This window comes from Pelophylax lessonae, assembly GCF_965119305.1.
Source record: "Pelophylax lessonae genome assembly, chromosome: 9".
NCBI classification, from domain to species: Eukaryota; Metazoa; Chordata; class Amphibia; order Anura; family Ranidae; genus Pelophylax; species Pelophylax lessonae.
In genome coordinates, this window is record NC_138776.1 from 119,576,856 (window position 1) to 119,593,029 (window position 16,174).

Consider the following 16,174-nt stretch of genomic DNA (forward strand, 5'->3'; position numbering starts at 1 on the left):
GCTTGACTGTAAGCAAGACACACTTGTCTTTGTACCCCTCACCTGGTTGCCACCACACACACTTGACACCATCTGAACCCAAAAGTGTAATTTGTTCTCATCAGACCACAGGACATGGTTCCAGTAATTCATGTCCTTAGTCTGCTTGTCTTAAACAAACTGTTTGCGGGCTTTAATGTGCATCATCTTTAGAAGAGGCTTTCTTCTAGGACAACAGCCATGCAGACCACTTTGATGCAGTGTGCGGCATATGGTCTGAGCACTGACAGGCTGATCCCCCACCCCATCAACCTCTGCAGCAATGCTGGCAGCACTCATATGTCTATTTCCTAAAGACAACCTCTGGATATGATGCTAAGCACATGCACTCAACCTCTTTGGTCGACCATGGTGAGGCCTGTTCTGAGTGGGACCTGTCCTGTTAAACCGCTGTATGGTCTTGGCCACCGTGCTGCAGCTCAGTTTCAGGGTCTTGGAAAACTTCTTCTAGCCTAGGCCATCTTTATGTAACAATTCTTTTTTTCAGATCCCCAGAGAGTTCTTTGCCATGAGGTGCCATGTTGAACTTCTAGTGACTAGTATGAGTGAGTGAGAGCGATAAAACCAAATTTAACACATCTGCTCCCCATTCACACCTGAGACCTTGTAACACTAGTCACATGACACCGGGGAGGGAAAATGGCTAATTGGGCCCAATGTGGACATTTTCGCTTAGGGGTGTACTCACTTTTGTTGCCAGTGGTTTAGACATTAATGGCTGTGTGTTGAGTTTTTTTGAGGGGACAGCAAATTTACACTGTTATACAAGCTGTACACCCACTACTTTACATTGTAGCAAAGTGTCATTTCTTTACTGTTGTCACATGAAAAGATATAATAAAATATTTGCAAAAACCTGAGAGGTGTACTCACTTTTATGAGATACTGCATCTGTGATGATTGCACACAGCATTTAGAGAAACTGCTGCAAGCTGCTTACAGAGAAATCGCTGTATCAACAGTACTGACCGCTGATTGAATTTTTCCACTGTAATGACACTCACAGTGTCCCTGCGCTGAGTCCCTTGGCAGGAGTAACCCAGGGATGCCGGGCTGGAAGAGAGAGTGGCAGCTTGGAATACAAATGCGCTCCAGCCGGAGCGCATTTGGAAGGACATTTGGAGCACTGGAAGACACTAGAGCCAGGGAAGAAAAGCAGACAAATACAGACAACTGCTGCCATGGAATATGAAAATTAAAGTATACATCACTGCACACGGCATTCCCAGTGACCATGGCTGGACCCAGAAGACGCTACTGCACGGGCCCAGGGCATTTATGGCTACCTTCTAGTAGCAAGGCTCTTAGGCTCTACTGCCACTTTGCCTGGCAATTGCCAAGATTAAGCTCTTCATGGCACCGCATCCATTGCCCTTCTCCACCCCGCTTATACTTTGGGATTGCTGGAGACTCCACATGGCACCAAATCCATCGCCCTTCTCCACCCCGCTAATAGCTGGGGACTGCTGGAGACACCACGTGTCTTCCGGGGCACCGCTTGACAAACAACCTGGCCTCAATTGTGGACACTTTATCCAAGGTAAGACTTCAAACAATCTGGTCCTTAGGAGGAGGACAAAAAAGGAACATGACCTCTGGCTCAGAGCAAAGATTTATGGGAGAGGGGTCCTATAGGGGAGGAGTAGAGGTGGGGTTAACCCATACGTATGCTGCCATGGAGTCTGTCAGGAAACAGCATTTGAACAATCCTGATGTCCACTCCTGACTGCCTATTTCATTTCTTGAAGCCGTGAAATGCCAGGACAGTACAAATGCAACCCCCCCCGCCCCCCCACACCCCTGTCATCAGTGAAGTACAGTCTCATTATATGACTGCTGAGGGGGTGATCAGAGATAGTGACTGATGGCAGTATGTAAAAAAAAACAATAAATTCTAACATTTTTTTTCTTTGAAGACACTGCATTATTCGGGGGTGGGTGATCAGGGTTTTTCTTTTACACTGTACTTGTTTGTTACAATGATGATCACTGTAACAGCAATAATTTGAACTGTCTTGAGTGGCTTTCATTTATGACTCATGGCTTATGTTGATGATGCTGTGATTGGCCCACAGGTGTCATGTGATCGCACAGTAATCACATGGCATCTGAGCCGCTCACAGTGGTCAGAAACTGAGCACCACAATCTGCTGTGTCTGGTGGACACAGCAAGTGCATAGCACACCACTCTGTGCCCTATGGGGTGCCTGCAGTGCGCAATGTAGGGGTATGTTGTGGTGCGTGAGGGAGCCGCCCGCCAGCAGTAAATATACTGTTGTGAAATTATAAGACTTCAAAGTATATCTGCGCTCAACTAAACCTAAACAAACTGACACAATAAATTGAATGTAAGCACCCAATAGTGCCCACCCATGCATTGTTTTCAGGTCCGCCATTTGTGGACCATTTAACCATCAAAAATAGGCACAGAAAAAATAATACCAAGCCATCTGACTCTCTCTTTTCCATTGCAGAACCCTGCTGCACAGGCCCACTCCCTGCAATCTGGATAGGATATCTTCTGATACCCAAGGCTCTCTCATTTTTCTGAGATGTCCAGATTTCCCCAGTCCCCTGGGCTCACCTAATCACCTTGGCTTTCCTAGTCAACAAGACTTGCTTATTAGTCTTGACTATGAGCAAAGAAATCTCTCCAGCATGGTATGCTGTCTCTTGAGTGGAGCACACCTGTCTGCCAAATGGGAGCCTTGAACTATGTCCAAATCCTTCATTATAAAGGCTGTGTAATCTGCACTCACAGCCTGCTGGTCTCCTGCAGGACCTGGACAGTAGGTTGGAATTGTAATCCCTCCCAAACTCTCTGAAATCTCCAAACTCTGGAACATAATTTGGGAATATCAAAAGTTGGGGACAAAACCCATTTTCTCCACTCACAATTGACATTCTAAAGCCCCTGCATACATGTGAATTCTGTGTCCTTTTTTCTTACTTTTACACAGTGGCAGGGCCTCACAATGTTAACATGTTTACAGTATAATAAACTTATATACCAGAAGGGAATTTCTTTATTTGAAAAGGCGCATTTCTGTCAAGTGTACGTTGATTACACCCTAAAAAATGTATTCAATAAATAATTGGCAAATATATTGCACTTTACTTTGTAATAAAGTAACTTTTTATGATAAAAATTATCTTATTTGAGATTAGCAATAGGTTATTTTAGTCTTTTTTCTTTTACATTTTTATTTTAGCTGTTTGATACTTCTAAAACATGTTTGGAATTTGTCTCTAAATGCAGTAGCATGGACAGTCTCCTAACATTTCTTTTTATTATGTATGTAATGTTCAATTTTCAGGTTCATTTTTAGGAAAACAAACTGCAATGGATTATAGGATTGACAATTTAGAGGTTCTATATTAGAAAAACATTTTCAAGATATTAAAGAATATAACCTGGAATAGAGTGAAGATTTAGGCTTTTATGATGTTAAACTTTTCTTTCCTTTTTTATGGGCTATTTTGACACTCAGAACATAGAAGATATAGCCAGCAGGAAAAATAGGAACAAATGATACAGAGGGGAAGTATGAGATCAGGAGAATTGCTGAAGAAATGGTGACAGAATGATGAACAAGAAAGAATAAGAGCATGAGAACAGAAAAACTGAAATGAAGAAAAATTCTAAAGTAAGTCTCAACATATCTCAACATATTCAAGTAAACAACCTTAACTCAGAGGACCTATATAGATTGAAAAGGCAAATATGGTTAAATTCCCTTCTCAAAGCTGTGTTTGTTTAGCTTGCAATGAGGGAGATTTACTAAAACTGCTGCACACAGAATTTGGTGCAGCTGTGCATAATAACCAGTCATGTTCCAGGTTTTATTGTCAAAGCCTAATTCAAAAAGCTGAAGTTAGAACCTGATTGGTTAACCACTTAAGCCCCGGAAGATTTTACCCCCTTCCTGACCAGGGGGTATTTTGCGATTCAGCACTGCGTGACTTTAACGGACAATTGCACGGTCGTGCGACGCTGTACCTAAACGAATTTGACGTCCTTTTTTTCCCACAAACAGAGCTTTCTTTTGGTGGTATTTGATCACTTGTGCGATTTTTTGATCATGCGCTATAAACAAAAAAAGAGCGTCAATTTTGCAAAAATAACAATATTTTTTTTATATGAAATTCCCAACAAAAAAAATGTAAAAATCAAAATTTTTTAACATTTTCGGCCAATTTGTTTTATGCTACATATGTTTGTTAAAAAAATCGCAAAAAGTGTATTTTGATTGGTTTGCGCAAAAGTTATCGCATTTACTAACAAAGGGAAAGATTTTTGTCATTTTTTTTTAACGCGTAATGGCGGCGATCTGCAATTTTTTTTGCAGTACTGCGACATTGCGGCGGACAGATCGGACCCTTGACTGACATTTTTGACACTTTTGGGGTTACCAGTGAAATTACTGCAGTAATCAGTGCTATACATATGCACTGTTACTGCAAAATTACACTGGTAGTGAAGGGGTTAACTTTATTTGAGAGGGAGGGGCTGTGTGTGTCCCTAGGGGCGTGATTCTAACTGTGATTGGCTGTCTGTTGAGCTGTAGAAACAGTGATCAACGGTTCTACATAGTAGAACCGTGTGATCACAGTTTCTACACAGGGGAGAATGACAGGCGGCTTGTTTACACAAGCTGCCTGACTTTCTCCCTCTGCAGCGGCGATCGCAGAGTGACCGGCAGACATCGGGTCCGCCGGTCACACGCGCGGGGGGGTCCGTGACCACGTGGGAGCGGGAGCGTGCCTCCGGCGGTGCGCGCTCGCTCCCTAGACCCTCACAGGCTAGCGACGTAGACCTACGTCACTTTGCCTGTGAGGGGCTGACTGCCGACGTAGATAGTCGTGCGGCAGTTGGCAAGTGGTTAAGAAGCACAGCTGTGCTCCAGTTTTAGTAAATCTCCTAATGTATCCAAAGATACAGTGCTCACTAGATCTTAATAAAATGAATCAATAGCAATGGTCTATGGCGAACTTTATTGATTAAGTTTCAAGAAGTAAAAAAAGTAGGTTTCTTAATAAAATTTGCACCTTGTTTTCCTGGGTAACAAGCTACTAGATAAAATCCTGCAGCTTCTGGTACCTTAAGGCTTCAAACACACTAGAAAGCTAAAAACTGCTGAAAAAAGGCCGGACAAAAAATGCTAATGATTTAGCATTTTTTTTTTCAGGCATTTAGCCTAGTGTGTAAGCTATGTTTAATAGCTGCAGTATTAAGGAGCGAGGCCGCTGGTGTCCTTAACAACCAGTGAATAGCTGGTTATTAAGGAGCGGGTTGGGAGGCCGGCTGCTGTGTCCTTACCAATGGATGAGTCATCAGCTGTCAGCAGGCTTCCCTGCTGACAGATGTGAAAAATAAAATGGCGTTAAAACATACCAGACCCTTCCTTTTTTAAAAAGGGCAAGGATCCCCCCAAAATCAGGGGTGTGATGGGCATCATAATTGACGATGGATCTACACCAGGAGTCATTGTTTTTTTATTTTTAATAAAGGAAGTGTCAAAAATTGGGTCTGTTTTTATTTCTTTTTTTACACTTTTTTTTGGTGAATGAGTAGGGGTACTCCATACTCATTCACTTAAGGGGGGACAGGATCTGGGGGGCTTCCAGATTCTGATAAGCCCCCTGCCCAGAGACCCCCACAATCCTCGCTCAGAGTTGTGGGGAAGAGACCCTTATCCCAATCAACATGGGGACAGGATACTTTGGGGTGGTGGACATTTAGAAGAGTTTAGGAGACTTTAGTAGGGTTTAGGAGCTGTCAATATTTTTTCTGACAAAACGCTGCTACTCCAAAACATCCTGGTTATGTTTTTTTTTTTTTTTAAGCTTCTAAAGGCCTATGCCACTAAAAGCTCCTAAAAGTCTACATGTGCATGGACACAAAGAATACCACAGAGAGGTGTTTTGAAGCTGTAAACAAAAATGTCTGACGATGCTATAAGCGACAATAAAAAGGCCCTGTGTGCATGAGGCCTTAGATTCTGAATGTACTTGAACCTGAGCCTATAAAAACATAGACCATTGTGTTTATTGATTTGTGCACCTACCCATCTTTGAGCTCATTTGAGCCTTGCCTTGACTTTCCACATGTGATCACAAGACCGACAATCAGGTGAAATGAAAAATATGGGTAAAAAGAATATTAAGCTCAGGCTACAGGGGAATTTATGAATCTTTGCAACAAACTGAGTTGACTTTTTCATCTTTACTTAGTTGTAATATTTCTATATGCAGTTGATTGATTTAAATTTACTCTTGATCAGAATTGCTCTGTACAGGCACTCATAGACCACGTAAATTATTTTGCAAGTGCATTTGCGGTCATTTTATCCAGAGCTTATTGAATGTGGTAAAGCTCTGCTGATTACATTATCCAATCATTATTTTTTTTTTTTTTTTGCACCTTGCAGCTTTGACACATTCACTAAGCTCTGGGGAAAAGGAGTGCAACTGCACTTGCTAAGTGCACTCTTTTTGCCTTTAGTAAATCAACCCCATTACATAATTGGCAGACAACATAAGACTACTCTTGTAGTATAATGAACCTCCACACATCTTCTTAGCTATTAAACAATAAGGGTCCAAGATGTGTTCTATTCTGTTCTATAATATCTAAGAATTTGCATGATTGGTTTAGGTTTCCAAACTTATTAAAAAAGAACTGAACAAATGTCCATATCTCCTCACTTGACACAATGGTAAATATGTTAACTTTATGCATAAATTGGATAAGTTTGAAAGTAAATAGTCAATATTGATACTGTAAATTTAGTGCATACCTGCTTTAATGTCCAATTTACTCTATACATTCCTGGTAATATTTTGTGTGTTAGCGGCACATAAAAAGAATATCATCTCTAAGTTCTTGTTTGTTCTTTTCATTGTCCTTTTGTTTATTGTGCTATAGTCTTTATCCTATTCAGTGCCAGAATTAGATAATAAACAATACCGTTGTGCATAATATTTTGTTTGTTTGAATTTACTGTTATAAAATGACAGCTGTAGCTGCATGTGAATATCAATGCCATCATAAAAACATGTCTCTAGCAACCATGCAAAGTTGTTAAACATAAATGGCAAGCCAGCAGAGCACATAATTGCCAAAATATTCCAGGTCAAAGAAACACGGTACATAAAACCTGTTATGGTTCACTACATGCACAAAAAATGTGAGCTGCTTCCTATTTTTTTTCTGAGAGAAATAGAAACAAGGGTGTGAAGTGACCTAAACAAAAATTGGTACAATATCAATGCACTAAATGTGCTGTTTTTCCTTTTTAAGTGTTATTTACAAAAAAAAAAAAAAAAAAAAGACATATGCATTTGAAATAGGTGCTAATGACTGTTCTACATTGCTAAAGCTTGCCATACACTGTGCATTTCCTGAAGAACCAAAGGATGGCCCTGCTATGTTTTGACAAAAGCCAATCATTCGAAGGAGCTTACTTAAAAACTTTCAGCAGAACAGTGGATGAATCAAATTAAATGCAGCCTCTGTGAAGGTGTTTTTACAGCCTGGCTTTCCAAGGCTGGCTTTCCAAATAGAATGAGGTCTCCAAACTGTGGCCCTCCAGTTGTTCAGGAACTACAATTCCCATCATGCCTAGTCATGCCTGTGAATGTCAGAGTTTTTACAATGCCTCATGGGACGTGTAGTTCCACAACAGCTAGAGGGCTGTGGTTTGTAGATCCCTGAAAAAGAATAACCGCAGTGGGAGATTTGGTCTTCCATGTGGTTGCCGTATGGAGGAATCATTTTGTTTTTGTAATTCAGCCCAGTTGGTTCAAGACCAAAGGGGAATTCTAGGCTAGAACTAACTAAGCTTAAAACTGCTCCCACCCCCTTTCTTCACTAACTATCCTGAAGAAGGATCCTTATACTTACCTATTCTTAGGGCACTCTGGTCTAGTCAAGTTATCTCTCCAGCTGCTGGCTTTAGGGTAGAGGAGAGAGGGCCAACAATGGATGAGTGGAGACTGTTAGCCAGGCCTTCTCATCCAACATAAGTACCTGACCTCACAAATGCGCTTCTGGAAGAATGGTCAAACATTTCTATAGACACACTCCTAATCCTTTTGGAAGCCTTCCTAGAAGAGTTGAAGCTGTTAAAGCTGCAAAGGGTGGGCCAATTCAATATTGATCCCTACAGACTAAGGCTGGCCATACACTATATAATTTTCTTGTTCAACTTTCCTTTAGATTTACCAAAACCATGTAATATAGGGTCAAACCTAAACACTTTCAATTTGTATGCAGTCAGGCAGGCCCTTGCACTACATAGTTTTAGGTAAATCTAAAGGAAATTGAATAAGAAAATTGTATAGTGTATGGCCAGCCTAAGACTGGGATGCCATTAAAGCTAATGTGCATGTAAAGGCAGGCATCCCAATACTTTTGGTAATATAGTGTATATATATATATATATATATATATATATATATATATATATATATATATATATATATTTTAGACCACTGAATTTAAAAACCTCTAAAATACCACATGACCAGATTTTTTACAATGATCTGTATATGATTTTGATGTCATAGAAACTTTTAAACGTTTTAGCAAATAGGATAACATATTACATTACCATATTTAACCAGTCAGAAACTTACTCCATCAGGCCGGCCATCTGAAGCTGTAACTATCAAAATATAACGGTCCGTACTTTCTCTGTCCAGAGATTTTGCCAAGATTAAAAGTCCAGAGCTAAATAAAAAAATAAAAAAATTGTAATTGTTAATAATAAGCATATGCATTTACATAGAATGTGTAATGCTTTTATTGTACTTTCCATATTTACTATGAACTATGCTCAGCAGGTGGAACTCGACTACTTTTACTCTTTTTTGACGGTACTATTTTCCCGTGACTAGCCTGTGTTATAAAAAAAAACCTGGAGCCAGAAAATAAAATTGCACATCCAGATGCACAAGTCATAGAAGGGACTCCCTCCTCTTCTACTCTGCAAACTGGCCTTGTCTGGGTTTTTTGAGGCTGTCAGAAAGTTATCAATCAATGAGGGTCTTTTTCTTTGCATAATCAGTGTTATGGGTGCACCATACATTAACCCATTATTAAAATAGGAGTTGTATACAAATAATAAAATATATAATGGAGCACCTGTTTATAAACTTGAAAATGAAAAAAGAAAAAAATTAAGCATACCCTAAAAAAAAAAAGAAGTTTCACACTAAAGTCAATCATCAGTTTGAACCTGCTATAGCAAACATAATCAGGAATAATTTAGCACATTTTGATATTTTAAAAGTACACTTCAGGCAAGTGTTCCTTATTGCTCTGCATTTGCGTAAACATGGATTAGGGCTCCTTGTTGCTCTGCTGCCTTACCTTTCCTGCTCTCCCCACCCCTCTTGATTGAAATGCGGCCAACAAGGGGCACAAAGAGCAAGAAGGGAAGGCTGTCAAAATGATTAGGGAGAGTCTTGACCTCTTTTTTACTCTAATGCTTGACATGTCCCTGGCCTAGTTACATAGCTATATGGGTAAAAAAATGTATTTAGTCAAACAAAGCAACCTAGACCCTTCAACAGATAGGCTATGTTTTCAGCCACATAATATGTGTGTGTGTGTGTGTGTGTGTGTGTGTGTGTGTGTGTGTGCTATTACAGTGGCCTTCAGTGCCTGAGCACATGGTGACTCTATTTGTATAGTTCCTGGTTTACCTTACAAAGCAGATGATGGACAAAAAAGTAATATTGCATGAAGACACCAGGTCATCTGGGCTAAATATCTTCAAATGGCAGCTTTTTCATCTTGTGATTCAGTCCTGCACATAAACCCCCTTAATAAAAACAACTAAATTTGACTTTAAATTATTTTACAGATAGCATTAATAACCCTCAAATTGATTTTACATATTGCCTGAAGTTCAGTAAAATTTATTTTTTGACATATGAAAGACCGATTTAAACAAATGTTCTTTAAAAAACATACTTTGCAACACAAGATAATCTTGTGCCTTTTTTCACCCTGACTATGTAACAAGCTAGATGGAAAAAAGCTGATGCTTCAATAGAGAAGTATGCTACAAGGATCTGATATATCAGCAATGTCATCAAAGCAATTTCCATCGAACAGAAAGTAAACAGGCACTAGAGGGTTGATTTACAACTATGCATGAGAAATTTTCTCTTGGAAAGGGAAAGTGAAGTAAATGTGAAAATTCACTCAAATGCAAAGCATATCCAATCAAGTGCAATAAAAAAATTTTTTTTTTGCTTGCATATGAATGATAGTCAGCAGAGAATCATATTATTCACTAAGCTATGGGGAAAATGTCCTTGCAACGTGGACAGCCTATTTACCTTTAGTAAATCAAGCAACTGATAAGTAAACAAAAAAAAATACACTATAAATGGGACTTTATAAGGTAGGTGTTTTGTTTATACTGGGAAATTCGCACAAAGCAAGGTATAGTAACAAATTGGTTAATACAAGAGTTGTTTAGTAGCAATTTTGTCATAGAACTGTTATCATTATTATTATTTTCTAAAATACTGTTTTTAATATGTGGGTACAGTTGAGATATATAATTAAGATATGTAGTTTCATCTTAGATTAAAGGGGGGGGTATGGGATGCACATATGCATTACAGTAATAAAATTAAGGGTGCGTGGCTTGGTGCGCAAGCTGGATGGCTGCTTGAAGCAAAGGCTCTCCGACACATTGGGTCTTCGAGGCACCTACAGGCAACCTAGCCGCATAATATGGGCAAAATTGGCAGACCAGGAAGCAGCACGAAGCCACAGAGATCCGGATCGAGCAATACATCCAGGAACATACCGGATTTCTTTGGATCACAACGGTCCGGAAAGAAGAACTCCCTAGGCCCCAAGATGGCGTGGGCGGCGCTGCAGGATGAGGACAGGGAATACGATACCGACTCAATGGCTGAAACCGAGGACACGGTAGGCGACCCTGAACCCATCGACCACCCCTTGACATTTAAAGCCATGACTGCTATTGCAGCCGACATCAAGGGCTCCTTCACTGCCGCTATAATTGACTTAAAAGCCGACATAACTAGGCTGTCTGACCAGATGGCGGCAGTGGAAAAAGCTGGACGCCACAGGGATAAAACACTAAAGAAATTAGAAGAAGTTACTCTGACCCACTCATCCCACCTCATAACAATGAACAGACAAATTGAGGACCTAGATAACAGAGGGCGCTGGAATAACATCAGAGTTAGGGGGATCACAGAGTCGGTGGAAAGGGAACAAATTAAACCTGCGTTGCAGTCTGTTTTTAAAAGCCTCCTGGAGCGCCCAGAAAAGTCCCCTATTGATTTTGAAAGGGCTCACAGGGTCCTACGTCCTAAAGCACCAGACGATGCACCTCCTAGAGACATAATTTGCTGCCTCTCTAACTACCCATTAAAGGAAGAAATACTTGCAAAAGCCAGGCAGAATGACCGTATTTTATTCAATGATAGACAAATTAGGCTCTTCCAGGACCTCTCACCCATTACCTTAAACCAGTGGTCCTCAACCCTGGTCCTCAGGGCCCACTAACAAGCCAGGTTTTCAAGATAACTGAAATACATCCCAGGTGATATAATTTGCTGCTCAGTGATTGCAGTACTCTAGTCTGCATCTCCCCAAGGTAATACTTAAAATCTGGCCTGTTAGTGGGCCCTGAGGACTGGAGTTGAGGACCACTGCCTTAAACAACAGAAGGGCCCTCAAACCACTACTAGACATCCTCAAGGAAAAACAACTCCCGTATAGATGGAAGTTTCCTTTTGCACTTCAAACTACTTTTTGGAGGGAAAAAAGATTTTTGCGCCAATCTGCATCTGGGGGACATAGAACTCCCAGGGTGGTACGCAGAATTCTTGACCCCACACTTACAAAGTTCATTTCAGGAGGATATGGAGGCATCCACCTCTAGATCCCCACACAATGCCAAAAAGGGGAAACAGCAGAAGAGAGAACTCCACTCCCTTTTTGGTGCCTCCTCCAAAACTCCTAGAACCCCCAAGACTAGGAGTCGCCCATAATCCAAATAAGAATCATTATCTCTATAGCTGCCTATTTACTTGACCCATTTGTTTCTTTTCTTACTGGAATAACGAGGGATCCTCACAATGTACTTTCCCTACATACTGAAAATACATGATCCAACTCTAAATGTACATTCACTGTTTCGCCATTAGATGGAGACACGGATTATATAATGCTGCTGGAGCTAATTAACTGTCTCCTTACCCCATATCTTACCTTTTTCTTTTTTTTTGTTAACACCACAAGGAGAATAGTATATACAGCTCTCTTCACATTTAATGACACAAGAGCACAGATCAAGGACCACCAGCATGCTTATCCGCATATTTGGATCTAAGTTCCTCAACCCTTGTGATCCCCATTGGCTGTCTTTGTGGTGATGAGTTATGTTTCCTTCACAGAAACTGCCTTTTTCTTGCATCTTTTTTCTAAATTTTTTTTGTGAAAGGGACATTGTTGCCATGGATTGCTCCTTGACTTTTCAGGTTTACCTAGGCGAACATAGCTCCACAAGAGATTTATACAGATCCCCCATTATCACTATGACTGTGGATATTGTACCATAAATGATCACATCAAGTTGCCATGTGGTGGACTCACATGAGAAAGAATATTATTGGTACAGATATGCAAGAAATGCTAGTTACCTGCCCTATATGGGGAAGTCAGGGAGTCGTAGCTGGTTATAGTTCAAATGTGCTAGGGCAGAGTGTTAGCTCCATGTGAGTATTGAATCTCAGGATTTCTCATTCCAGTTAGCATATACGTTGCCTGTTTTATATATTCCTATAAATGTTATTGCATTCATTGATATAGTTACTGTTCAGACGTTCAGTTTATACTATCTTAGGAGACCCGGTGCGATCGGAACTCTCACCGACGTGATAGTTTGTATTTTCCATAAGAGGCTATCCTCTTGTTAGTCATCCATTAACCCAAAAGGATTACTATCTATTGATTCTAAAATTTACTGCGTTGTTATATCCTAGATTTAAGCAATCTCAGTAGAGCCTCTTTTTTGGCTCATCTGACCTTTCTCCACTTTTTAGTCTACCTCTCTTCTTTTACTCTTTATTTTTCTTCTTTCCCTTACTACACCTTCTACCCTCTCCACCCTATTGTCTCACTCCCCTCCCCCTTCCCACCCCCTTCCCCCCTACTTTGCTCAATAAGTACACAAGTATTAATCTACACCTATCCAGTTTCCATAGGTGTGGACCTCGGCTGAGGTAAGACAATCCAGACACCGCCATGGTATACTCCAAACTGGGTAAGCATCCATTTTTAATTTCGTATAACACTAATGGCATGAATATTCCGGAAAAAGGAATAAAATTCTTTACGAACTTAAAAAGTATAAGCCCCAGGTAGTGTTCCTACAGGAAACTCACTTTAAATGGCCGAACCATCCGTCCATGACAAACAAATTTTTTCCAAAGGCCTACTATGCCTCTAATGATCAAGCGAAAACTAAAGGAGTAGCCATACTGTTTCATAAAGACACATCATTTATCTTTGACAAACAGTTGGTAGACCCAGATGGCAGATACATTTTTGTGTCTGGCACACTGGCTAATAAACCCATCACGTTAGCAATTGTGTTCTTCCCAAACTGTGCACACTTGACTTTTTGCAACAAAATGATTGCGGAATTGAAACGTTTTGCAAAAGGATGTGTCGTTTTAGGCGGGGACTTCAATGTACCCCTAAATCCCCTCTGCGACACTTCCACAGCTCTCTGACACTGATAGATGTATGGAGAACGATGCATCCCTCTACGAGGGATTATACTAATTTCTCCACCCCGCACAACAGATACGCCAGGATTGATAATATATTAATTTCCCAAAGAGATTTGGGTGACATTGCGCGTGTGGAGATAGGATTGACAACCATTGTGGATCACGCACTGATCTCCTTGCATCTGAATTTTTCTCCTGTGCGCAGATGTGACCGATCGTGGAGACTCAACCCTGCGCTGCTGCTGGACCTACCCACACAAACGCATATACAATCTGTGTTAAATAATTACTTCACAGAAAATTCATCTCAAGACATTTCATCGCTTACAGTTTGGGAGGCCCATAAGGCAGTGTGCAGGGGGGAACTGATTCGCATTGGGGCACGGAAGAAAGGAGAAAAGGAAGACTTGTAACGCTCCTGCGTTTTTAGTATAGGCTGGATTTGCAGCTGCAAAATCTCCACTCAGTAGTCATGTAGAGATGTGTTGAATACCAGATCCAACTCTCCAGGACTCATCACCGTGGGCCTGTCATCTTCAACATACAGATATATACACACTCAATGAGATGTTCCTGGAGTGATAGGATGTATATGATAGTATGAAGGTGATGTGCTGAAGGGACAGGTGTGAACAGTGACAAGGATGGTAATCACTTGATAGGTTTGTATAGGAGAGTTCAAGATGGTATTTAGGAATGCAGATAGGTTAGTATCGAGTATGCTAACAGGTGGTGAGGACAGCAGATGACAAATACAGGATAGACTAACCCAGTGTAAGGATAGATAGTAGTAGACAGGAGAGCTAGCAATCTATGCAGCAGTGCAGATGATAGATGGTAGTAGGCTCAAGAGCTAGCAATCTATGTAACAGTGCAGATGATAGGATAGTATGGATAGGTAGTAACAGTCCTTAATGTGCATAGGTAGATAGTGCAATAAGGTTATGGAGGGTTCCCCTGCGGGGTACTTATCACTTGTAATGTTAGTAGTTTAGAGAGGTCCAGTAGATAAGGAATGATCCGGTAGCGAGATACAGGGATCAGTAGCGAGGTTCCGGTCTGCTCCAGGTAAAGGGAATAGCTGGAGGTTCCGATCGAGAGACAGGCTTGAAAGCATGTGGATAACAAGGCAGGTTGAACGAACAATGTGGCGGCTGGCGGTTGAAATAGCAGCTCTGCGGTGCTCAGCAGTGACATCATCGTTCTTAAAGGTATATGCGTACCACCTGAAGAGAAAGGTGGGACGCATTACAGAGAAAGTGGTGATTAAGGGTACCGGAGGTACCAGAATCTTACAGTACCCCCCCTTAAGGCCGGCTCCGGAAGGCCTATAGGACAGGTTTCTCTGGGTGTTTTGAGTGAAAGTTCCGTATAAGTCTAGGCGCATGAATATCAGAGGTATCTAGCCAGGTGTCGTCTTGGGGTTCATAGTTCTTCCATCTTATGAGATACTGGAGTCTTCCTCTATGGATGCGAGAATCCAAAATGTCCTTGATCTCATACTCTTCTCCGCCTTCAACTACCATTCACTTTCTGGATATAACCATTTCTGTCAAAGACAATCAGTTTGTAACATCTACCTATTTTAAGGCTACAGACAGAAATGCATACATCCCTGTAGATAGCTGTCATTACGACCCCTGGCTAAAAGCGGTACCGAATTAGGAGGAATTGTTCTGACCATCTAGAATTTTTGTCTCAAGCTGAGGTCTTAACTAAGAGATTTTTGGAAAAGGGGTACAATTATGAATTCCTCCAAGAGACAATCATGGAGGTCCAATCACTGGATAGGGCACAACTTCTGAAACCACGAAGGGTAGATCGTTCTGATACTGTGCCCACTGTGTCTGCCGCACCCTTCATTACCTCTTTTTCCAGCCAACATATGGCCATAAAAAATCTAATCCGTCGACATTGGCATATTTTGAATAATGACCCAGTTCTGGGCTCATCTTTACCCGATAAGCCTAGAGTCATTTTCAAAGGTGCAATGTCCTTGAGGAACCAGGTAGCTCCGAATGTATTAGAGCCTCCACCACCTAAAGCTACCTTCTTGGACCAACTCACTGGATATTATCGATGTAATAGGTGTCAAATCTGTTCCCTCAACGCCATTAAAAAGCGTAATACCAAAACCTTTACCTCCCATAGTACTGGTAAAATACATGATATAGAACCTTTTATATCCTTTACTACCAAGGGAGTGGTCTATATGCTCCAGTGCCCTTGTGGCTACCAATACATTGGTAGAACCAAGCGGCCACTGAACGTTAGACTAAACGAACATGTGGCCAATATTAGAAAGGCCTTCCCGAAACATTCAGTTTCTAAACATTAT

The 16,174-nt window shown here is 41.0% G+C and overlaps 1 protein-coding gene across 1 annotated transcript in view; it reads right to left on the reverse strand.

Annotated features, from left to right (window-relative positions):
• PCDH15 (protocadherin related 15) overlaps positions 1 to 16,174 on the reverse strand; it is a 1,730,880-nt gene that overhangs the window by 541,961 nt on the left and 1,172,745 nt on the right. Inside the window, exon 18 of the mRNA XM_082269384.1 lies at positions 8,680 to 8,773. Within this exon, the coding sequence (XP_082125510.1) occupies positions 8,680 to 8,773 (94 nt within the window). The remainder of the gene's footprint in view (positions 1 to 8,679; positions 8,774 to 16,174) is intronic.